General features: G+C 43.2%; 2 protein-coding genes across 6 annotated transcripts in view; both read right to left on the bottom strand.

Moving 5' to 3' along the window:
• Positions 1-266: 266 nt before the first annotated feature.
• On the bottom strand, positions 267-14,423 carry anxa14 (annexin A14). 5 transcript variants are annotated; one of them, XR_006078618.1, is made up of 14 exons: positions 14,338-14,423; positions 12,012-12,051; positions 11,356-11,452; positions 11,119-11,207; positions 10,878-10,991; positions 7,800-7,890; positions 7,549-7,628; positions 4,282-4,320; positions 4,096-4,186; positions 3,876-3,971; positions 3,480-3,535; positions 3,277-3,384; positions 990-1,097; positions 267-764 (listed from the first exon to the last, which is right to left on the bottom strand). XR_006078618.1 is itself a non-coding variant. In XM_042295714.1 (14 exons), the coding sequence occupies exons 2-13, from the start codon at positions 12,036-12,038 to the stop codon at positions 1,056-1,058; spliced, it is 930 nt and encodes a 309-aa protein (XP_042151648.1). In that variant the 5' UTR covers positions 12,039-12,051; positions 14,338-14,423; the 3' UTR covers positions 267-764; positions 1,011-1,055. The 5 variants fall into 5 exon arrangements, 4 of the variants coding, with proteins under 4 accessions (XP_042151648.1, XP_042151646.1, XP_042151647.1 ...); XM_042295714.1 differs by having other exon boundaries at positions 1,011-1,097; XM_042295712.1 differs by lacking the exon at positions 990-1,097.
• Positions 14,424-15,018: 595 nt separating this feature from the next.
• Positions 15,019-25,231, bottom strand: part of LOC112242487 — a 68,029-nt gene continuing 57,816 nt past the window's right edge. Inside the window, exons 9-22 of the mRNA XM_042295711.1 lie at positions 24,964-25,090; positions 24,733-24,768; positions 24,477-24,616; positions 24,275-24,401; positions 22,432-22,589; positions 21,148-21,274; positions 20,908-20,943; positions 20,668-20,780; positions 19,711-19,840; positions 19,192-19,331; positions 18,974-19,097; positions 18,580-18,738; positions 17,935-18,094; positions 15,019-16,123 (exon numbers count right to left, since the gene is read on the bottom strand). Of these exons, the coding sequence (XP_042151645.1) occupies positions 16,035-16,123; positions 17,935-18,094; positions 18,580-18,738; positions 18,974-19,097; positions 19,192-19,331; positions 19,711-19,840; positions 20,668-20,780; positions 20,908-20,943; positions 21,148-21,274; positions 22,432-22,589; positions 24,275-24,401; positions 24,477-24,616; positions 24,733-24,768; positions 24,964-25,090 (1,666 nt within the window). The 3' untranslated portion in view covers positions 15,019-16,034. The remainder of the gene's footprint in view (positions 16,124-17,934; positions 18,095-18,579; positions 18,739-18,973; positions 19,098-19,191; positions 19,332-19,710; positions 19,841-20,667; positions 20,781-20,907; positions 20,944-21,147; positions 21,275-22,431; positions 22,590-24,274; positions 24,402-24,476; positions 24,617-24,732; positions 24,769-24,963; positions 25,091-25,231) is intronic.

Below are 25,231 nucleotides of genomic sequence, written 5' to 3'. Positions count from 1 at the left end.
ATGGACATATTAGGAGAGAAGCAAGTTGTTCTTAAACTTAAATTTGTTGTAAACAGTCACCAAAGGGTCAAATTCTTTGCGCAGATATTTGTTTCTGGTTTTAGGAACTTGCCTCCACTGCCCTTTTAGACTTATTTTTGTCTGCTTGTTTTTTAAATACACTGGTTAGAAGGAATGAACGTTGTAGAAAATATACTTGATTGTAATCCAATTTTCATAAAAGTATGTATGGAAGTACACTTCAAATTAAAGTACACTTCAAGTAATTGAGTTGAAGGTGTGACTTTACTGTAACATTAGGCATTATGAGCATTAGCAATAGGACAAAGGTTGATTTTCTTGTATTACCATGCAGGAATGAGACATAGAGCAATACAGATGTAGGATCTTAATTTGATCCCCGTGTTGAAGGAGAACTTTCCTGCAATGCAGGGAATGTAATGTTTAAAAAGACTTCTGAAGTTTGTAATTTTCACTTGATTTCAGACTTGATTTTTCCTTAAGAAAATGTATCAACCGCTCCAATATTTGGTATTAATTATAATCTACATAACAATTCACATATCCAGTTGATGCAGGATTGTTTTCCTGCTGTAGCAAACTGGCTCAAATTAAGATCCTACATCTGTCTACTGTAAATACACAAATGTGAATAGTAATGTGTAGGCTGAGCTAATGTGAAATTGTACACAAAACTCATTCCTTTAGTCTTCAGATCGGCAGATAGCCAGCAGTGCTTGTAGGTGATCTCCTTTGAATTGTTTCTGTTGAAAAACATTGGAACATTAAAAAAAAAAATGTAATTAGTTTTATTGAAAGATTGTGCTGCTTGGTTGAGATACTGTAAATAGGTACTTTCATTGACATGCCTTTCTACTGCATTTGTTACAGGAAATAAATACATAGATTTTGTTTTTCATTCCTCAAACAGGTGTGCTACTGGCATGCAGATAAGTGTGTGTACATGTGGGAGTCTAAATGTGCATTACATCTGGTGGGTGGGTACACACAGTGGTGTGGTGGTGCCTGGAGAAGTGGGCATACTCTAATTCTGCTCAAAATTTCCCAAATGGCCAGCCCGGTGAAGGAAAGGCAACCTGTGTGAGAAAAAATATACTTTGTCCTATATTTCTTTCAGGTTTTCACTCTCACAAATTGGATGTTAAGAGACTGGTAGGCCATCCTTGCACGGTCATCACTAGTTAACACAGCCACAAAGTCATAATTACTCCATCCTTCTATTTTCAAACTATATATGACCATATTGGACTTACTTTCTAATTATTCTAATTTCTAATTCTAATGCTTTTCTTTCAAAAACAAGGACATTTCTAAGTGACTCCAAACTTTTGAACGGTAGCGTATATCAGACATGATTTATGACAACAACATTTCTCTTTGCCATTAACCTGAACATATTTCAGATGTATCTTAAGGAAATAAAAATCAGTTCCATATTACTTGACACACTTTCCATCTACACTTCACTGCCTGATGATTGCATTACAATCGACTGTGATTTTGTGGAATTATTTACTAGCCTCCTCCTGGAGAACAACACAGAAGGCTCTGATGAACGACCAGGTGCAGCAATTAGTTGAGGAAGACATTAAAGAACACAAAAATACATACATAACAAGAAATGAAGACAAGTATAAATAAACAGAAATGATCAAATATGTTATGAGGAAAACTAAATAAAAGACCTAGTTAATATAACCTATAATAAATGACAATGTCTGTTTAGATTTGCTCTGGGATGCAATAGGGATGCTAGGATGTTCTAGCGCAGGGCTGTCCATCCCTGTTCCTGGAGAACTACCCTCCTGTAGGTTTTCACTCCAACCCCAGTTGTAACTAACCTGATTCAGCTTCTCAACCAGCTAATTATTAGAATCAGGTAATCTAGATGAGGGATGGAGTGAAAACCTACAGGACAGTAGCTCTCCAGGAACACGGATGGACAGTCCTGCTCTAGCGTGATGACGTCATTGGAGAAGTTTGCGTCAGAAAAGGGAGTGCAACTGGGGAGGAAATTGAGCTGAAGCGTCGTTCTTCGGCTGGAGGCACAGCAGCCATGTGGCTCTGTGGCAAACTGCTACAGTAAGTGAATCTTTTTTAAAATTTGAAATCATATTTCTCTCTGATATGAAAGATAAGAGGCATATCAGCATATGTTTTTTAAAAAACGGTTTGAAAGCAATGATTATTGACGTTTCCAAACGTAGTACACAGCGTCGGGATTGTACAGATGTAGGATCTTAATTGGAGCTAGTTTTCTTCAGCAGGAAAATAATCCTGCAGCGACAGGAAATGTGAATTATTATGTGGATTATAATTAATGGTTATTTTTGTAGGGTTCTGAATTTCCAAAATGGTATTTCAAAACTTTAGAAGCCTTTTTAAAACATCAAATGAGTGATCAAATCAAATCAAAAAGTAAGCTCCTACATCTGTAGTTCACATGAAGTCAATAGTGGGTGATGTAAAACGGAGAAGAAGGGTTTGAGAGCTGCATTTGTGTAGGCTACTTTATGCATGATTTTTCTATTGTTCTACATAATATATTTTTTGATTGAACCTTTACTTTATCAGGGAGTCATATTGAAACCAAGATCTCTTTCACAGATGAGTCCTGAATTACACAAAATACACACATCAAAACACAAAATACACACATCAAAATACAAAATACAAAATGCAAGCAGGAAGAAGAAAAAGTGTCCATAAAAAAAGTAACACATTCATCAGTAATAACATCCTCAATTAGCTTTCTGAAATGCCCTCTAGGCACCAGAACCTCAAATTTAAGAACATTTGAAGATTGTTCCACAAATAAGGTGCAAGAAAACTAAAAGCTGATTTAACTCAGAAGGGACCAAATAGATTTCCAGAGTTAACCATCCCCGAGACCGGGGGTGGTAACTCAGATGTCTAAAGTTTAGTATTGCTGTTAGGTACAGTGGGAAAACACAGCAATGTATTAACCTATGTGACATCAAAGAGGGCCAACCAATGTTCTGGTAGAGAATGCATTGATGAGCACTAAAATTGTCTCCCATAATATAATATATGATACGGCGTATACCTCTACTACAATACTTTGATTCGCATCAGTGGGGATGCTGACGTGAGTATAGGCAATGCCCATTTAAAAAAAGTGGGTATACCTGCCTGTAGACCCCACTACACCACTGGGTACACATACAGTGTACATATGATTGTATATGGGTGTGTGTGTGTGTGTGTCCATGCGTACGTATGTGTGTGCCTGACCTGTAGGGCTGTATAGAGTGAGGTGCCCGTCTGTCTGAGATAAGCCACTCTCACACACAGCAGATCCTCCTCACTGTGGGACACCATCACCCCCTGGACTATGGCTGCCTGGAGGGCACAAACAGAGTTTAACCAACCAAACACCCCCAAAGACAGACAAGACGGATGGACAGACGGACTCATGTGTTCGGGAACACGTTTACCTTCATGGTCTCCAGTCTCTGAGCCAGGTAGAGGTTTGGGCTCTGTATGCAACGTACTGTTATCAGAGAGAAAGGTTAGTGATCCTTTGTGTGTGAGTCCCTGCACATAGTCACATACCTCTACTGTATGTACAGTGCACTCTGTGCTCTGCTGCTTGTGGGCACGTTTTCACCAGACATCCATTTCATTAGTAATGATGTAAGCATATGATGTAAGATAGATGTACACATGAAACACATGACACACACACACACACACACACACACACACACACACACACACACACACACACACACACACACACACACACACACACACACACACACACACACACACACACACACACACACACACACACACAGGGATGCACACCCACACACATTCCAGTGTTTTACCCAATGTTTTCAGCCCAAGTCTCACATCTCCACTGAATGCTTTCTCTATTGCTTTATCCACTGTCTCTTGCTTCTCACTCTCCAAATTGACGAACACTGCACGCACAACACAACACTGTTACATAAAGTTCAATCTAAAAAAGGCCCACACACATGCATACACAGTAAAACCACACACACACACACACACACACACACACACACACACACACACACACACCTTTATTAAGATGTTCAGAGTCTCTGGTAGTCAGAATGGTGATCCATGGTCCAGGATCTGCCTTCGCCTGATTGATAGCTTCAGCGAGAGCCTGCTCAGTCACAAGCACATACGATTAAACACACACACACACACCACTCAAAAATACATGGTGTAGTACACTCGTGCTTTACACACTGTACGTACCTCTGTGTCTCTTTGCACCATTCCTACTATCTTTTTCTTCTATTGAGTGTGAAGCAGTAGAGGAATAGAGAGGAAGAGAGTGGGATCAAGATCAGTATTTTTAAACATTTTTAATTCTATTATTTGCCTATTTAACCTTTGTGTTGTCTTAACTTCTTATGGCTGCAGGGGCAGTATTGAGTAGCTTGGATGAAAGGTGCCCAGAGTAAACGGCCTGCTCCTCAGTCCCAGTTGCTAATACATCGTATATGCATAGTATTATTAGTATTGAATAGAAAACATTCTGACGTTTCTAAAACAGTTTGAATGATGTCTGCGAGTATAACAGAACTCATATGGCAGGCAAAAACCTGAGAAGAAATCCAAACAGGAAGTGGGAAATCTGAGGTTGGTCGATTTTCAACACAGCCCCTATTGAATACACAGTGGGATATGGACAAAGTTGCTCTTCCTAGGGCTTCCATTAGATGTCAACCGTCTTTAGAAACTTGAATGAAGTTTATACTGTGTTGTAGAGCCCAGATGGGAGCTCTTTGAGTCAGTGGTCTGGCAGAGAGCCAGTTCCTGGTCACGCGCATTTCACATGATAGCGACCTGCGTTCCATGGCTTCTTTACAGACATAGGAATTCTCCGGTTGGAACTTTATTGAAGATTTAAGATAACAACATCCTAAAGATTGATTCTATACTTAGTTTGACAAGTTTCTTCAACCTGTAATATAACTTTTCGTCCGACGTTCGTATGGACCTGCACGAGCGTTTGGATTTGGGTACTAAGCGCGCTAACAAAAGTAGCTACTTAGACATAAATATTATCGAACATTATTGAACAAATCAAGCAATTATTGTGGAACTGCGATTCCTGGGAGTGCATTCTGATGAAGATCGTCAAAAGTAAGGGAATATTTATAATGTGATTTCTGATTTCTGTTGACTCCAACATGGCGGATAATTTTATTTATTTTCTGATCGCCGTCTCAGATTATTGCATGGTTTGGATTTTCCGTAAGGTTTTTTTGAAATCTGACACAGCGGTTGCATTAAGGAGAGGTATATCTATATGTTCATGTCTAACAATTGTATTTATTGACATTTATAATGAGTATTTCTGTAAAATGATGTGGCTCTCTGCAATATCACCGGATGTTTTTGGAACTTGTGAACGTAATGCGCCAATTTATACTGAGATTTTTTAAAATATAAATATGAACTTTATCAAACAAAACATACATGTATTGTGTAACATGAAGTCCTTTGAGTGTCATCTGATGAAGATGATCAAAGGTTAGTGATTAATTTTATCTCTATTTGTGCTTTTTGTGACTCCTCTCTTCAGCTGGAAAAATGGCAGGGTTTTTCTGTGGCTTGGCTCTGACCTAACAATCGTTTGTGGTGCTTTAGCTGTAAAGCCTATTTGAAATCGGAAACTGTGGTGGGATTAACAACAAGATTACCTTTAAAACGGTATAAGATACATGTATGTTTGAGGAATTTTAATTATGAGATTTCTGTTGTTTTGAATTTGGCGCCCTGCATTTTCACTGGCTGTTGTCATATCGATCCCATTAACGGGATTGCAGCCCTAAGAAGATTTATGGGTCAAAAATGACCAGCCACTGTGTTTAAAAGCAGAGAGAACCCCGAAAATTATATTTTTCAACTTGAAATTTGATTGCTTTTCCTAGAGTGACCCCAACATTAAAAAATGTGAAACATTGCCTTTGTTCATATTTCCATGAAAGCTGTACACCACCAGGGTACAAAGATTGTCTTAGAGCAGTTATAAAATCATTTGCACACCACAAAAACACACAAAAAACAAAACGCACACAACCAGCAGCACCTGAAGAGGAAGATCACCATGGTTGGCACAGTACTAAAAAACAAACCTGAGCTCCCCCCTGCACTCCTTGCAACAAGGGGGAGAGAGGCTTTCTCATCAAAGTTTGCCTTCACCCCCACCACCACTCTAGTATCTTAATGCCCTAAAAAGAAAAAAGAATGTGGTCGTCCTGGGCACACTGCACTAAACGGCTGAGATCAGTGATTGTGAGAAGAGGAAGCCAGACATAATCCTGGCCTACAACCACAACAAAGGAGGTGTGGACAACCTGGACAAGATGATTGGAACTTACAGCTGAAGGACTGCCCGCTGGCCCCTGGTGGTCATCTTCCATTATATCATTGATGTGTCCTCATGCAATGCCTTCATGATATGAAACAATATCAACCCTACCTGGATGCCTGATAAGTGGAACAAGTGGAGGGTGTTCCTGAAGCAGCTGGGACAGGTACTTATAACCCCACACATTCAAAGAAGGGAGCACCTCCCCCGCAGAGCATCCTCTGCAGCGCTTGTGAAAGCTGTTCAGGGGGCTGAATCTTGTCCTTATCCACCTGAGGCTGCGGCTGGGGCAGGCAAGAGGAGGAGATGCCAATTCTGTCCCCCAAAGAAGGGCTGTAAAACAAATACTATGTGCTGCACTGTGAGAAATACATCTGCAAAGTCCATGCACACACACTTGCATACTGTCCTACATGTGCTAATTAGAGTTGATTGATTAATGTTCTTCACATTTTTGTTTTGTATCTATTATTTTATTCTTATTTATTGTTGTTGTTTATACACCTTGTGGGTGGGGGCAATGGTTAAAAAAATGGGAGTTGAATTCCTCATTGCACAGTATATAAGAATATATCACTATATTGCCAAAAAAGTTCAAGACTGTTATTGTTTCCCTTCAATAAAATGCATTCAAAACTACTTTCTGTACATTTCTGCTACTTTCTTATGCTGTACAAGTGCTATATCTTGTTAAAAGTTTACACCTATGCAGTACCTTTAGCAATAATAATAAACCTCTACTTTAGTAAAGAAAACAATTATGACAGGTGTGTTGTAATAAAAACAAGTGGTGTCCACTGATTAAATGCAGTCTTTCTGCATTGTGGAGAGGTAAAACCCAGGTATTCGCAAAGTTTGTGATGAATGACCGGTTGTCTTTTCATGCAAAATAGATTTGGGGGTTAAATTCAATTAAGCTGCTTTATTTTAGGGGTTTATTGAAGGCGGGTTAATTTTTTTACCCTTAGGACAAGGGGAGTATACAGAATGATAAGACTACACAAGGGTTAAAATGTACAATTTAGTCATTTATCAGACAATCTTTCAGAGGATGTTCTAATAAGTGTAACATGTTGGTGTCTTATAACAAGGCTCCAGTGAAGAGGATTTCTGTCCGGGAGAGGAGAGGGACAAAGGTTTACCTTGAGTAAGGCCAGGACGAGTTTGGCAAAGTCCCCACTGGTCTCACCCTTCAGGTCTGTCTCCAGATCCTTATTATACTCTAAACACACACAAGTTATGGGGACATTATTTGGCCTCTGAATACTTTGGTGATGACTTCATTAGAATGGTATTGATGGAAGAGCAATTCTGCCATTGCGGTGTTATGAAGGGATTGCAGCGATATAGATAATGGTGTCTTTTATAATATCCTTGAAGTGTTGTAACTTACGCTCCTTGTAGGTGGAGGTGATGTTGGCAAGCGCCTTGGGTGACCTGGTGCACAGAATCTCTAGCAAACCCTCCTCATCTGTGCCAATGCCCTGGATATAATAAAAATACACTTTCTCATTTCAATTACTGTATGTTGCTCATCTGCACATTTACAGTATGTCTGATCAATGTTCCATGCACCTGCCCTCCCTCACAGACTTCACTGGGATGTATGATCAGGATCTTGGACTCATTTCTATTGATGAAGATAACATTTTTGAAAGTGTGGCATGCCTATCTGTTTAGGAACATGAAAGCGTTTGGCCTGGGTAGTGGGTTTAGATCATTGTCCTCTGGGGCTTCAGTTATGGTAAATGTGGGGGGTGGGCTGAGCCAGCCAGTCCCAGTTAGAAGAGGGATTAGACAGGTGTGTCCAGTCTCGAGTCAGCTCTACTGTCTAGCTATATAACCACTGCTGTGTAGGCTGAGGGAGAGGCTGTAAGGGATGGCAGTTCCGGGGACAGTTGGTAGGGTTCAGTTAAGTGCTGGCTTATGCTGATGATGTGGCAGTGTTTGTCAAGAGGGAGGGAGATGTGGAGGAGGTTAGCATGGCTTTTCTATTGTTTGAGGTGAACTGGGAGAAGAGGGAAGGGTTGGTTATGGGGACATGGGCCAGAGCAAGATATCCGAGACTTACTTGGGGGCGACAGTGGGCCAGGGCAGGACGTCCTAGACTTACTTGGGGGCGACAGTGGGCCAGAGCAAGATATCCTAGACTTACTGGGGGCCACAGTGGGCCAGAGCAAGATATCCTAGACTTACTGGGGGGCTACAGTGGGCCAGAGCAGGATGTCCTAGACTTACTGGGGGGGGGGCATACAGTGGGGCAGAGCAGGATGTCCTAGACTTACTGGGGGATACAGTGGGGCAGAGCAAGATGTCCTAGACTTACTGGGGGATGCAGTGGGGCAGAGCAAGATGTCCTAGACTTACTGGGGGATACAGTGGGGCAGAGCAGGATGTCCTAGACTTACTGGGGGCCACAGTGGGCCAGAACAAGATATCCTAGACTTACTGGGACAGTGGGGCAGAGCAAGATGTCCTAGAGTTACTGGGGGCCACCGTGGGCCAGAGCAAGATATCCTAGACTTACTGGGGGCTACAGTGGGGTAGAGCAGGATGTCCTAGACTTACTGGGGGGATACAGTGGGGCAGAGCAAGATATCCTAGACTTACTGGGGGGCCACAGTGGGCCAGTGGAGGATGTCCTAGACTTACTCGGGGGCTACAGTGGGCCAGTGCAGGATGTCCTAGACTTACTCGGAGGCTACAGTGGGCCAGTGCAGGATGTCCTAGACTTACTCGGGGGCTACAGTGGGCCAGAGCAGGATGTCCTAGACTTACTGGGGGGCTACAGTGGGCCAGTGCAGGATGTCCTAGACTTACTGGGGAGCTACAGTGGGCCAGAGCAGGATGTCCTAGACTTACTGGGGTGCCACAGTGGGGCAGAGCAGGATGTCCTAGACTTACTGGGGGCTACAGTGGGCCAGAGCAGAATGTCCTAGACTTACTGGGGGCTACAGTGGGCCAGAGCAGGATGTCCTAGACTTACTGGGGGCTACAGTGGGCCAGAGCAGGATGTCCTAGACTTACTGGGGGCTACAGTGGGCCAGAGAAGGATGTCCCAGACTTACTGGGGGCTACACTGGGCCAGAGCAGGATGTCCTAGACTTACTGGGGGCTACAGTGGGGCAGAGCAGGATGTCCTAGACTTACTGCGGGGATACATTGGGGCAGAGCAGGATGTCCTAGACTTACTGGGTTGGTACAGTGGGCCAGAGCAGGATGTCCTAGACTTACTGGGTGGCTACAGTGGGCCAGAGCAGGATGTCCTAGACTTACTGGGTGGCTACAGTGGGCCAGAGCAGGATGTCCTAGACTTACTGGGTGGCTACAGTGGGCCAGAGCAGGATGTCCTAGACTTACTGGGTGGCTACAGTGGGCCAGAGCAGGATGTCCTAGACTTACTGGGTTGGTACTTCAGTGGGTCCAGAGCAGGATGTCCTAGACTTACTGGGTGGCTACAGTGGGCCAGAGCAGGATGTCCTAGATTTACTGGGGGCCACAGTGGGGCAGAGCAGGATGTCCTAGACTTACTGGGGGCTACAGTGGGCCAGAGCAGGATGTCCTAGACTTACTGGGGGCCACAGTGGGGCAGAGCAGGATGTCCTAGACTTACTGGGGGGCTACAGTGGGGCAGAGCAGGATGTCCTAGACTTACTGGGGGATACAGTGGGGCAGAGCAGGATGTCCTAGACTTACTGGGGGGCTACAATGGGCCAGAGCAGGATGTCCTAGACTTACTGGGGGGCTACAATGGGCCAGAGCAGGATGTCCTAGATTTACTGGTGGGCTTCAGTGGGCCAGAGCAGGATGTCCTAGACTTACTGGGTGGCTACAGTGGGGCAGAACAGGATGTCCTAGATTTACTGGTGGGCTTCAGTGGGCCAGAGCAGGATGTCCTAGACTTACTGGGTTGGTACAGTGGGCCAGAGCAGGATGTCCTAGACTTACTGGGTTGGTACAGTGGGCCAGAGCAGGATGTCCTAGACTTACTGGGTTGGTACAGTGGGCCAGAGTAGGATGTCCTAGACTTACTGGGTGGCTACAGTGGGCCAGAGCAAGATGTCCTAGACTTACTGGGTGGCTACAGTGGGCCAGAGCAGGATGTCCTAGATTTTTTGGTGCAGTTAAAAATGGCAGTGTTGAAGACCAGAAAGTATGAGATGCAGCGGGTGGGATGTAAGGATCACAGAGCTCAGCTGACACTGGATAATGCTTACTGTGGTGAACCATCTGGGGGACCTTGTAGAGGTGTCGGGTTCTATGTACAGTGGACGACGAGGAGTGGCTTGGTTTGAACTGTTTATTACTGTTACAGTGTAGTAAAGAGTGTACTAAAGTGATGTAAATTATTGGACAAATAAAGGTATTTGTTTTATTTAAAAAGTCTCTCTCTCTCTCTCTCTCTCTCTCTCTCTCTATCCCTCCCTTCCACCCTCTTTCTCCTGTCTCCATCTGTCCCACCATCCCTCACCTCCATGGATTGTCTCAGACGATAGGCCTCAAACTGCAGTGGGGTCATCATCAAGGCCAACAGCAAATTCTCCAACTCCCCAGACAGGGCCTTCTTCAGCCCAGAGGACAGCTCCTGGTTCAGGGGGACAACACATAGTCAGTGTGTCTGAACTATGGTCATTTCGGAATTTTTAGCTGTAATGGCTGAATTTAGGATTTGAAGTGGGTAACCATGTCCCAGTATTGTAGTTACTAGTTACCTTCTCGGTGATGGTTTTGAAGATCTGAGCGATGATTTGTCTTTGAGCATTGCTGCGGTTGGTCAGGATTTTTATCAGAGTAGGTGCATCTGTAATCAGGCCGGAAAGGAGATCTTGTTAAGAATTTTTAAAATAAAATAATGCAAATCATTTTTGAATACCCAAGGGTAGAACAAAACGAGCCTTGAAGCCCATATACTTTATAATCATTATGAGTTATGATGACTGAGGCTGTACCTTTCTGTTCCAGAGCTGTCTGAATGTTCAGAGCATCTCTCTTAGCATGGAAGTTAAGGAAGGGCCTTACAGTACCCAAGGTACCCCAGGACATCTCCTAGGAGAGGACCAGCGAAAGAATGAGTGAGAGAGGAAGGGCAAGGCCAATGGAGGAGAGGATAGAGGGCGACGATAGGGGAAATAGACAGATAGAGGGGTAGGGTAAGACAGAGAAAAGGCATTGGAAAGGGGACAAAATGGAAGAGGGTGAAGAAAATAGTTAAGTGGAAGGACAAGGAGACAGATGAGAGGGTGGGGGGGTGAGAAAGGGGAGTGAGAAAGGGGGGTGAGAAAGGGGAGTGAGAAAGGGGAGTGAGAGAGAGCTCAGCAAAACAGTGACAAGATGAGGACTGTGAGGGAGAGAGAGGGGAGTGAAACAGGCAAATGTGCATTTTGCCTGGGCGGGCATTATCCTGAAGGTTTCACACGCTTCCCTTTCACAATGGAGGATTGTAAGAATTCTAAACGTACAATCGTCAACCATCGTGCAGGAAAAAGAGGCGGTAGGACAGGTAAGGCGAATGAAAAAGTGACGAAACTAAGATGCAGAGATGTCGAGAGATAAAGAAGAGATGAAAGATGGATAGACAAAGGGGACAGAGATTCCTAACACTCACGTAGGAGGGCAAGTACTCCATGTCCATGTCTGAATTTCACCTACGAAAGAGGAAGCGAGAGAGACCATTTAATACAACTACACCACTGTTTCATGCATGAATGAAGACATGTGAGGAATGAGGGAACGTGTCATTGCTGAAAACTCAGATTTGATCATGAGCCATGAGCCATCAGAAGTCAAATGAAATGCATTTGTTAAATACATTTGAATGCATTGATAGCCTTTATAGAAGTGTGTTTTACACAATCACCACCTGTAATTAAGGTTTATTAAGTCTAAAATGCTTTGTAGTGTAGAAGGCACTATAAATGCATCAAATATGCCTTATATACAGGTGGTTCATAGAAAGTGTAACCAATGTCCTCTTTCTTATTTCTTGGCTTTTCTTTATATATATTTGTATTTGTTATAGTATTTTGATATTGATTACTGCACTGTTTGATAGAGCTTGCATTTCACTATACTTGTGTATGTGGCAATAAAACTTGAACTTAGCCCACAACATAAAAGTCTGAAATTCATAAAGGATGCCTGCCCAAAAAACAGAAACCACTCTAAAGTCACTCACATTTTTGTAATTTGGCAATATGGTCACTAATATACACACTCAGATAAATAATAATAGTACTAGTTCCTACCTGTGACAAAGACAACCAGTAGTCAGGACGAAAGGTGAGCAAGTAGCTAAACTGCCCTTACAACAACAATACTTCCCTTACTGCACCCGCCTCCTTCTCTTCCACTCAAATTCCTCTTGCAAAAATCCTATTTTTGAACCAATGAGAGCTCAGGACCCACACGCAGGTCATTGCCATTGGTCCGTCAGATATCTATGGCAACTCGCGTAGATAACTAGGAAATGTCTAACATTCCTAGCTGAGGAGACATCTGGGCTATCTGGTTAAGGCCAAGAGACCCTTGAACATCTGCTGATGTCAAAAGGGCCTTAAAAATACATTTGACTTGACATAGTTGACCATAAAAATGATAACTAATAACGGTCCATAACAGTAATAGGAGGGCTGGTTTGTTTTCATATACATATGGTATCTTTAAGCAGGGAATACTTTGATTGCGGTAAAGGAAGGTGTCATGAATGGCATTATGAACAGCTGAGTTTAATCGAAGAATCTACAAGATAAGCCACAAGATAACTAACCTCACCATTCAACATACCAAACCAGCTCACAATCTAGGAGTCTATTCCAGCGCTTCCCAAACTCCATCCTCAGGACCCACAGATGATCCAAGCTTGATGATGAGTTGACTATGTGAATCAGCTGTGTAGTGCCAGAGCTAAAACCAAAACGTGCACCAAGTATGGGAAACCCTGGCCTATTCAATCAGATCTGTTATCCGGGTGTCCGGGGTAAGTTCCTTCTTGCAAAGGTAAACGCCGCCTTTGGACACTTATGAGGGTGAGGTTTTGTGCAGGGCAAGGAATGTTTTCCTCAACCTTTAACACAGAAACGAATTGTCCGGTTTTGACTGAATCGAATCAAAAGACTCTCCTTTGTGAGAGAATTGTAAAGAAGAAAGAACATGTATCAAATTCTGAAGACAATCCAGGTAAAACGAAGCCCAAATACATTTCAGGTGAATTCAGGACAATACTAAAACAGAAAACATCTGATTTGACCCTTCTGTCCTATATGTTTATTAACTTAACTTGTAGCGCCTGAATCTTGGCGTTGCCTCTTAACTTAAACAAGAGGGACTGAAACCTTCATGTTTAGAATGGACAGAGTCCAACAAAGAAGCCATGCAACACCCAGGACATGTGAAACCCCCTAGGATCAGATATCCATTCAACAGCTCTGACCTTGTTCCTCCCGTTTAACATTACAGAGAGCGAGAGAGACAACATTCTACTTCTCTCTGTATTTCCACGTGACTCAGTCAAAGATTATTGGACTTGAAATGAGAGAGGGAGACAGAGGGAGAGAGCGACACAGAGGGGATGGTGCGTTGGCGGCGGCTCCAAAGTAAAGAGACGCATATTTACAGCCACATGAAACAAGCTGGTGATTTACAATGACATTTACATATTATTTCTGATACATACATTTGCACATCATTACGGATACATACATTTACACATTATTACTGATACATACATTTACACATTATTACTGATACATACATTTACACATTATTACTGATACATACATTTACACATTATTACTGATACATACATTTACACATTATTACTGATACATACATTTACACATTATTACTGATACATACATTTACACATTATTACTGATAAGTACATTTACTAGACAAAGAGGCAGCTGGGTTTCCATTACAAATACAATGCTTACCTGGTTTGGTGAGGAACTTGGAAAGTTCCACTCTCTTTTCCTTACTGTGTCCACCTTGTGCCTAGGATATTGTCTGTACTCTGTTCCTGGAGCAGAGTGAAATGAGATATGTGGGTTTTACTGTGTGTGTCCACTGTCAACAATGGGACGTTTCGGTGTGTATCAGTTGGACGGATATGATGCACGATTGTTCCACTTTAGCTTGCCGGATATAAAAGTCACCATTTTAAAATGTATCCAGTATCATTATGTCTTACCTCTATTGCCATTTAGTTCATTGTACTGTATGTATAAATGCAGGCTTGAGATGTGCCATTCTGTGAAGGATTTGATGTCGAATAAATCCGATGCATTTAACCTGGATCTACAAGTATGTACTTATGCATAGTATGTTCTGTACAGAGTAGGGTCACATACTATACTATCAGTTGACTTGTCTCGCTCTTAACAGTCCTGTATCTTGTACGCACATCACCATGGTATTCAGGACAGCTTGCTCAGTCTAGATGACGTCTGTGTGGATCCTGATAGCCAATCTAGATGACGGTCAGACACCGTACCACTGCTCACCCCTCACCGTTCTGTATTATAATAACATGTGAAAGCACTGGATGACACAGAATACATGACAGCATCTATAATTGAAGATCTACGAAAGAACAAGACACATTTCAGATGAACAACACTTCAACAATTGATATGTTTTATTTCATATTTAAACTTGATATTTTAAAAACACGTTTATTTCCATTCACATATTTTTGGTATAAAAGAATGCACAGAGAAGCAAGGCATTTGATGTTATATAACAAATAGAGCAACCTGTATGTTGACAGTGAATGGCAATGTATGATTAATATCTATGCAAATACAGGCGTAATACCATAGTGGAATAGAAACACCAACTTGATGAACATACTTGTAGCATTAGAGAAGAACTGCATAAAAGCCCACAGGGTCATTATACTGCATCATACATTATTATATGTATTGTGTATGTATTATACTGCATCACGAATACACTTCCCATCCAATGTTTTCCCAAAACGTAGTACACTGCATAGTCAAACAAAATACAAAAAAAATCTTAAGTCAATTCAGAAAATAATGTGCATAGATGTGGCTTCCTTTATGAATCCATCTTTAATATACTGCATATAGCCACAGATAATGTACCATTTAGTAGATGTAACTTGGACCTTCCCAATAATCATTGGTGAGTTCAAGTGAATGGTTAAGTCCACTACTGTGTGTGGGTAAGCCGGGTCATACCATCCAAGTCAAGGAAGAATCTGATAGGGTTGAATGTCTGTAAATAGAATAATCCAAATATACATATTTAAGGAGGAGGAGGGGGGGAGGGGAGCATTATCCTTCCCATCCTCTCCAGTTGATTCAAAAGGCGCTGGTTGTTTATTGTCGAGTCGTTCGTATGCTGCGGCCCTCGCGTCGAGGCAAAAAATTATCATCCTCGTAGGATTTTTCACGGAATGAAAGAAAATCCCTTTAACTACAATGAAGACGTTCTCAGATCATCTTGAAGTTGCCTGGTGATGACAAGGATAAATTATGTGGTGCTTCCTAATGTCCATCTCAACAGACTGAAGAGCAGGAGTTCTGAGGGCTTGGTGATATTGCAATGTATTGTATTGGAGGAGCGGGTGAAGGGTGTGGGTTGAGGGAAGGTTATTGGAAGGTTATAGCAGCTCCAACTCCCACTGTTGGCAAGGCCTCTCCTCACTCTCTGGTAAAATCACCACATGGTCTCTGTCGTACTGCTTGCCACCTGAGAGATACAATTATATCATTAATTTATAGCATGCTTATCAATAAGTGATGTGATTATTTCTTGAATCAACAATGCCTATTTAATACATCTATATCTTATCAGTAGCCTTTACTTCCTATATATGTGCCCATCACATCCCATAAATACGGGGGTATCAATGTTCCCTCTAAGCTGCCGCTCAAGCCGCTCCCTCAAAACTTGAGACATCTGTGGCATTGTGTTGTGTGACAATACTGCACCAGGTGCACCTGTGTAATGATCATGCTGTTTAATCAGCTACTTGATATCCCACAACTGTCAGGTGGATGGATTATCTTGGCAAAGTAGAAATGCTCACCAACAGGGATGTAAACAAATTTGTTCACAATATTTGAGAGAAATAAGCCTTTGAGCTTTCGGAAAAATTCTGGTATCTTTCATTTCAGCTCATGAAACCAAAACTTTATATGTTGCATTTATATTTTTGTTCAGTGCATTCGGGGAAGTATTCAGACCCCTTGACTATTTCCACATTTTGTTATGTTACAGCCTAATTCTAAAATTGATGAAATCGTTTTTGTTTCCTCATGGTCTGAGAGGCCTTTAAGTGCCTTTTGGCAAACTCCAAGCAGGCTGTCATGTGCCTTTTACTGTGGACTGGCTTCTGTCTGGCCACTCTACCATAAAAGCCTGATTGGTGGAGTGCTGCAGAGATGGGAGAACCTTCCAGAAGGACAACCATCTCCACACAGGAACTCTGGAGCTCTGTCAGAGTGACCATCAGGTTCTTGGTCACCTTCCTGACTAAGGCCCTCCTCCCCGGTTTGCACAGTTTGGCCGGGCGAGCCAGCCCTAGGAAGAGTTTTGGTGGTTCCAGACCTCTTCCATTTAAGAATGATGGAGGCCACTGTGTTCTTGCAGACATGTATTTATTTTGGCTACCATGGCTATGCCACCATAGGATGACAATGCCCCCATCCACAGGGCACAAGTGGTCAAGGATTGAATAGTTGGATGAGGATAAAAATGATGTAAACCATATGCCAAAGGGGTCGCGTTTGTGTTTTTCACGCAGAAAAGGAAACACAGGTCTAATATGCTTCTTATTGTAAATTCTGCTCAGCTTTAGTCAGGGTACTCTCTAAATCATGAACGGAAAAGGTCTAATTTTGTTCAGTATAGATAAGTATAGGTCAGCAATGGGGAGTTAATGCTTCCTACAAGAGCACAAAATGTGTAGGCTACAGTTCAAGCTGTCTTTGAAAAGCTAGTCACGTAAAAAGCTTAATTAAAAGTGGCAGTGTTGTATTTTGAGACAGGCTTGTGCAAATAAGCCAATGGGCAGCCTACACTGTCTAATTCTCTGTATGTTAATAATTAGAATGACTTTTATATTGTGTGGTTTCTTGCATCATACAACACAACACAACACAACACAATGAAATTTACAGTCACCTGTTTGGCCCATAATGTTATAGACCAAGTAAAAAATTATGAATTAATGTCAAGCCCTTCATAATGTAAAAACGTTATTAAAAGTCACATGCAAGTAGACATTGGTTTTGTTGGTAGGCCCACATTATGCTCAAATAGCCACAATAGCCTATTGGCTACTGTCTTAAACTGTAAGGGTACAGCCTCAGTGTTCACTGTAAATGCACTGGAAGTTGCACAAAATACTAACACGGTTCAAATTTCCGCTCACAAGACCAAACATTTCCCCAGTGCCCCAATTTGTTTTAGAGAACATGGGGGGTGGGTTGCATGAAAGCACAAATCATGGGTGTAGTTCCTATCATTTCCCTCCTAAGATGACAGTAGTGTCTCACCCTTGATGTCCAACACCATACCAGGGAAGGTAAGGCTGGGGATGGTGCCTCTCATCTGGGCTGACCAGGTCTGGACAGGCTGCCGGGCTTCTGACCACAGCACCACCTTCGCCCCCGCCTCCACATTCCCCATCACCTGCAGGCTCATAGTAGGAGCCAACTAGAGAAAGATGGACATAAGAAAATGTAGAACTCTGGTCAACTCTCTTTGTTTTAGTAGAAAGACACAATAAGCTTCCATTTTTATTTGGATTACTATAGGACTAGCAGATTGTTCAACAGTCAATGGATATGTGAATCTAAGACCAGGGGTGGGAAACTCCGGTCCTCAAGGGCTACAGTGTATGCCAGTGCTCATCTTTGCCTTTTAATCAGAGACTAATGTTTACCTGGACAAACAGGTGTGAGCCCTCTATGGTCAATCAATCAATAATTGTGATTGATAAATGTATCAATCAAGTGCCAGGATGGTATCAAATCACATTTATTTGTATTTTTTAAACAGCAAAAATGCAGCTCTTCAGAACTGTAATCCGGGAACCCATGGGGTTGCGCGAGGGAGTCCCAGGGGTTCCTCAGTAAAGGTGAAAGAAAATGATCATAAGAATAAAGAACATTTGTACTTTATTCCTTGCAAAGCAATACCTTGTTCTTGATGAGGCCCTCCTGGTAGAACCAGATGTCGCTCATGCCCTCCACCTGCTCGATCACCACCACGCGTCCCGACTTCATTTCCTCCACGCCGCCCTGGATGGACAGGAAGTGACCTCGCTCCTTGCTCTTGATGCGGAAGAAGCGCCGCTTCTGCAGGGAATGGAAACAGTCAGATGTCAAAGCAAATAGAAGTGTCGTAAGGGATTCATAACGTTGTATAAGAAAGCATGAGATTTTATGATGTCTTATTATAAGGCTTATAATAAATTAGGCCCCTATGTAGAAAATGTTCAACTGACTCACAATGGCAGTGATTTAGTCAGGATGTTTCTTACAGTGTATATTATAACCAGAATGAAGTAAAGAAGTAGAGTGGGATACGAACCTGTAGTACTGGGTACATTGAGCCAATGGTGAGAAGCTGACTGAACTTGGGCCAGTTGGTGATTTCAATGGGTTCTAATAGGAACTGGCGCCCCCTGTAGTTACTGTGCTCACACAGGACCCAGCTGCAAAGAGCGCAAGTGAGGTATAGGGTGAGAGAGTTAAACAAGATCACAAAATGTCAACACTCAGAATAATACACACACGCGCAACACTCACCAGCCTCGGTTGACTCGGACAGAGAGTAGATGGTTGTTGTAGCCCTCCTCCAGCATATTGACCACCTCTGTGTCCACTGTGATCTCCCTGCCCTCCAAACACTCCAGACCAAACAGAGAGATGGAGGGCACTGAGAATACCTGGGGAAACAAGGGGATTAAGATATACAGTGTTAAGATAGACTTTATTAGTCCACACGGGATGTCTTCTGCTTCCCCCTCCCCCACCAACCCCTCCGATATACACCTACATTAGGTTGAATAGCCTGGAGCAGTGTTACAGTGGGTCAGGCTATGGGGTTGAGAGGAGTAATGGTATGGGGAAGAGGAGGGGGAGAGAGAGAAGGCTGGGAGCATTAAGCCAAACATACCGAAATACTATGATGAACAAATTGATTCATTAAGTGATTGAAAATAAAATGGTGAGACACAGACAGACAAAGTGAAATGTGATGGTGAGAGGGAGGTGAAAAGGCCAGTCTATATACGAGTGGGACAAGTATATGAGGATTGTTCTTACCAGTGGGACAGTCTTCAGCGAGCGTATGACACAGTTCGGAGGACAGCCCATGCTGGTGAAGTTGGGGTAGTCTCCTTCTGACAGGATGTACAGGTTCCCTGAATACTCACGGCCCTCGTACACCACCCAACTGGGACACAGAGGTGCACACAAAACCCATTTAAAACCCATTTACTAACCCCACATGCTCATCAGTACAGTTATCATCTCTAGGCCCTTCATCACTCCATACCATCCTCTACATCTCCTCTAAGCCTGTGTATCCTTCCATTGCTCCTAATTCTCCATTTGTCCCTCTCAGACCTTTGTCAACTACACTTGGTGTGTGTGTCTGCATGCATGTGTTGGTTCTGTCCCACCTTCCTCCCACCAGCTTACTTGGCAATAAACTTGTCAGAGTAATAATTCCGTGATGGCTCATCTCTTATAAGTCCTCCATCCCACTGTTTCTCAACTCTGGTCATCGAGTACCCCCAAGAGTACACATTTTTGTTGTGGCAGCCGACGAAGCACACCGGATTCTACTTGTCAACTACTCATCAAGCCCATGACAAGATGAATGAGGCGTTTATCCGGGGCAACAACAACAAGATGAATCTCCACACTCTTAGAAAAAAAGGGTTACTAAAGGATTCTGCGTCTGTCCCCATTGGAGAACTCTTTAGTTCTAGGTGGAACCCTTTTTGGTTCCAGGTAGAACTCTTTTGGGATCATGTATAACCCTCTGTGGAAAGGGTTCTTTATGGAACCCAAAAGGATTCTACCTGGAACAAAAAGGAGATCCTCAAAGGGTTCTCCTATGGGGACAACCAAATAACCATTTTTGGTTCTAGATAGCACCTTTAATTCTAAGAGTGCACTAAGCCTGTGTAACCTCCTAAATTCTCCTTCATGCTTTCCTCTCTTTGGTTACTGCCAGAATGTTAGCTCTGTGTGTGTGTGTTGGTCTCGTCCCACCTTCCTCCCACCACCCTGAAGGACTTGGCGATGAGCTTGTCAGAGAGGGACTCCTGGTTCTTGTCACACAGATGGCATTCACCCTGGAAATCTGGCTCCGTGTACAGCATCACCTGAGGAGGACAGAGACAGCGAAGGAAGAAAGCGTTAAACCATCGGTCACATTTACCGTAGACATAGTTCAAGTGAAAAGAGATCGCGTGACTGCAGAAGGATATACGATTGCACAAGATGTCTCACCTCTCTTCTGACGTTGCCCTGGTTTTCACTCGGAGCCTGAAACAGACACACGACAACTGAGTGCACGGAGTAAACATCAAAATGTCAAACATTCTTTTCATATTCCCCTCAGGCTGACAAAGCGATCAAAACATTGCAACATTGAAGGAGCAGCGGGTGTTCTCTCAGTTCATTTTCCTGTCTGTTTCCGTCTCTCCACTGTCAACTCCGGTAGAAAAGAGTCTCCAGGCTCCTACTCACCTGTAGGATGGGCTGGACAGAGCAGATGCGGTTGTCTGAAGAGCCCCAGTCAGCAGAGTTACTGTAGAAACCTTTCTCCAGGATATACTGGTCACCAGAGAAGTCCACGTGAGAGTAGGCGATCCATCTGAAGGAGAGAACAACGGCGTCAAACCTCCACTAATACTCTAACATCCTCCAATCACTGTTGGAGGGACCTTGTGTTTAATTTATTATGCATATAATGCAATAAAAAATCCAGGTATTATCAAATATGATCATATTCTTCTTAACTTATCAGCCAGGATCAAGTTATTACCAGAGCCATATCTATATTGGCTCTAGTGATGATCATATTCTTATTAACTTATCAGTCCTCTGACACACAAGCATTATATCCATCATTACTATGCTATTACTATATAAAGCAGGGGTGAAAGTAAGGCGGTACGATCCGGTGGAACTTCCCGGCAAAATACGTAGCGGGGGTACGCTGTACCGGTTAAACATAAGCCTAGATCATAATAATGAAAAGAAAACGACAAGAAAACTGCACGATCCAAAATGCGATGTGGTCGACGAGAGCGCGGACATTTTGCCACGGCAGAGATGAGCTAATGACACAGAGACGCGTGTGGACGGCAGTGGACTTATACATCCTGGCCTAATGACAGTCACCAGTGTCATTGCCCGTTGTGCTGTTTTGTGTAACAGGATGTCTCTTTACATTCACCACTGGTTGAAGGCTGGAAATATGATGCCATATGATGCGCGGGGTATCCTAGTTAAAGAAGCCCTTTGACGTGATTGTTTGACAAATCAGATGAGACATCATGACTGGCTGTGTTCACGCCACAATAAAAAGGTGATACATTCTAAAAGTTAAAAGGACAAATCTTTAGGACTAGAACCCACAGAGATCCCATTGAATTAATAGAGGTTCTATAAGGAATTCTTATGATTAGGCCCATAAAAAAATACAGGAGGTCCAATACCGGGAATAAATGTATTATACGTTCACCCTTGTATATAACAATAGACTATACCCCGTGAGACTATGCCCCGTGAGACTATACCCCATGAGACTATACCCCGTGAGACTATACCCCGTGAGACTATACCCCGTGAGACTATACCCCGTGAGACTATGCCCCGTGAGACTATGCCCCGTGAGACTATGCCCCGTGAGACTAGACTATGCCCCGTGAGACTATGCCCCGTGAGACTATACCCCGTGAGACTATACCCCGTGAGACTATGCCCCGTGAGACTATAACGCTGCTCGTCACAAGCGTGTGTACTTACGCTCCACTGAGGACCTGTATGGAGCGCGTGGTGGTGTGGTAACCAAACAGCTCCACGTCAGGAATGGCGTTGGTCACCTCAAAGGTGTTCTCCTGCTCCACCACCTCCTCCTCCTCGTCTGGCTGCTCATACATCACCAGCATGGGCTCCGTCAGGTCCTACAAGGGGACAGAGGGGTCAGAGGTCACATGCTGTGGCTCCAGGTAGGAGTTGACTTTAGGCACAGTTGTCTCTAGGACCAGCTACATCCTGAACTTAACCAGCAGGGAAGGAATAGCTACAGTAAGCGCGCTGGCGCCCACAGACACAGTGAGGTCTTGATGTGGTGTGTTTCACTGTCCTAATAGATGCCATCTGTTGTTCCGTTTCTGGTCAAAAGTATTTCACACTGATTAGTTCAATGGAACTACATTTGTTTTTGAGTGAATGGCCACGCTGCTCTATGGCAACAGGGGACAAGTTAATTCTAGATATTAATCTTAACCCCAATCCAAAAGCCTAACCTGAGTATGTCCCTGTGCCTGGGTCATCTAGATATAATACAGGTCACTGCCAAAATAATGGAAACACGTAAAATTGTTGCGTTTATATTTTCTTTGTATCCCGCATTTACTTAACAATTTCACTGAGTTAGCTTTATTAGACATAGACATAAATACTCCTCAGTTTCATCAGCTGTCCAGGTGGCTGGTCTCAGATGATCCCGCAGGAGAAGAAGCCGGCTTTGGAGGTCCTGGACTAGTGTGGTTAGATGTGGTCTGCGGTTGTGAGGCCGGTTGGACGTACTGCTAAATTCTCTAGAATGACGTTGGAGGTGGATTATGGTAGAGAAATGTACATGAAATTCTCTGGCAACAGCTCCGGTGGACATTCCTGCATGCCAACTGCACGCTCCCTCAACTCGAGACATCTGTGGCATTGGGTTGTGACAAAACTGCACATTTTAGAGTTGCCTTTTTTTGTGGTGCTTCTACACAGGTGTTGTTCCTGAGTTCATTAAGAAATTAACATCCCATCATGCTTTGGGTCATGTATAAAAAATGGAATTGTTTTGGCTACCATGGCTATGCCTCCGTAGGATGACAATGCCCCCATCCACAGGGGAACACTGAACGCAAATGAAAGTTATGAAAATTGCGTCAACTGTTAGGACAAGGGATAACAGCTAAACGAAATCCAACTGATGCCTTTGCGTGAAGACGCACACAACGTAAGCACGCGCTGACAATATTTGACTATTTTTGACTTGCAGTCATATCAACACTTCCATTTATTATAATGCCATTATTTATTTTGTGCCGAATTTCACTATTGATCAAGGCCACTTGGTGCTTATAATGTTTAGGCTACTGATGTTTTCATCGTTTGACCACGCTTCTTGGTGGTTGGGGTATTTGATTTGATTTTGTCGTTATAAAAATAAGCTGCTATACCATGTTCAAACACATATGCGTTCTGTTTCATAGTTCAATCCGCGTTCAATCCAGTTTATTCATGGAGTGCGTTTGTTACATATAGCCTACAGTAACAAACTAATGAAAATGCTACTGTGTTATTTGAAATAAAATACAAATTCTAAATGTCACAATGTTACACTGCAGTCAGAATGACTCATTAGCTTGAAGGGAGGGGTCCATCGACACCCAGCGGTTCCAGTGTCAACCCGTCTCATACCCTTCATCTATACTGATTGAAGTGGTTTTAACAAGTGACATCAATAAGCGAGCACAACTTTCCCCAGTGTATGATAAACATGCCATTTAGGACATGATCATTCTTGCAGCAGCTGGATACAAGGTCCTGACAGAGATGGGGGTGTAACGTGATGGTATGGCCCACTCACCGCTCGTATGACTCTGACGGAGCGCAGCTCGGAATCGCAGCCCCCCCACACCCTCCAGTCGTGGTAGTCTCCCTCCTCCAACAGATACTGGTGGCCTCGGAAACCCTCCTTCTCATAGCCAACCCAGCTACAAGTACAGGGAGACAGAGGATGAGATGCAGGAAGTAAGACACACACACACACACACACACACTTTACTCACCAGCCTCCCTGTACTTGGATGGATCCAGGGCTGTACATGAAGGCAGTCTGCTGTCTATCCAGTCTGGTCATGAAGTCTCTCATGTTGGTGTAGATCGTCCTCTTCTTCCCAGTGAAGTAAGGCTTGTCATACAGCACCAGCTGGAAGCAACAGGGGAAAAGCTTTGTGTAGTTTGTGTAGTTAAATTGAGTTGATTGTTTGATTGACTCGTTCCTTAATTTCCGTATCATGGCCATGGCATTGCTGTATCTCTTACCTTTGGCTCACTGGGTTTCTCCACTCTCGGTTCACCCTGTAAAAATGTATTAAATGAAATCTTAACAAATGTCATCTGTAATGCAATGCATTTACCTTGTTCCCCTGTAAAATGACGTTGCATGGGAATGTGTATTCTACTAAATGTAATTCTAAACCGTGTACATTGCCCTGATTGTCTGTGCAATTCTAGAAAGGTGAAAGGTGTTCCGGAGGTGGAGGGGATACTTACGATTTTGAGCGGGTGCACTGAGCCCACGTAGGGTTGTTCCACGCCCCAGGCTGCAGGGTTGGGGAACCCCCCCACCTCCAGGACACGTGGTACGCCCTGGAAAAAAGGCTGCGGGTACACCAGCCATCTGAAGAGAGAACATCCAAATCAGAACAGGGATATCATAACAGAAGCTCGACCTCACAAAACCATGTCATTATGTTCGACAAAACAAACCATATAAAAAAATATAATCATCTACTTTCATAAAAAGGTTGATCCTTTTCCT

The sequence above is a fragment of the Oncorhynchus tshawytscha genome, linkage group LG13 (assembly GCF_018296145.1).
Source record: "Oncorhynchus tshawytscha isolate Ot180627B linkage group LG13, Otsh_v2.0, whole genome shotgun sequence".
NCBI classification, from domain to species: Eukaryota; Metazoa; Chordata; class Actinopteri; order Salmoniformes; family Salmonidae; genus Oncorhynchus; species Oncorhynchus tshawytscha.
The sequence above is the reverse complement of the archived record's forward strand: the minus strand, read 5'-3'. Positions and strand labels throughout refer to the sequence as shown.

Bases quoted from the DNA above. Each gene is read 5' to 3' on its own strand.
- anxa14 (XM_042295712.1), bottom strand. From the start codon at position 12,038: ATGGACATGGAGTACTTGCCCTCCTAC. The intron at 7,629-7,799 runs GTAAGTTACAAC...GTGTGTGTTTAG, and splicing joins CACCTCCACCTACAAGGAGC to AGTATAATAAGGATCTGGAG. The intron at 3,536-3,875 runs GTAAAACACTGG...CTCTGATAACAG, and splicing joins ACTTGGGCTGAAAACATTGG to TACGTTGCATACAGAGCCCA.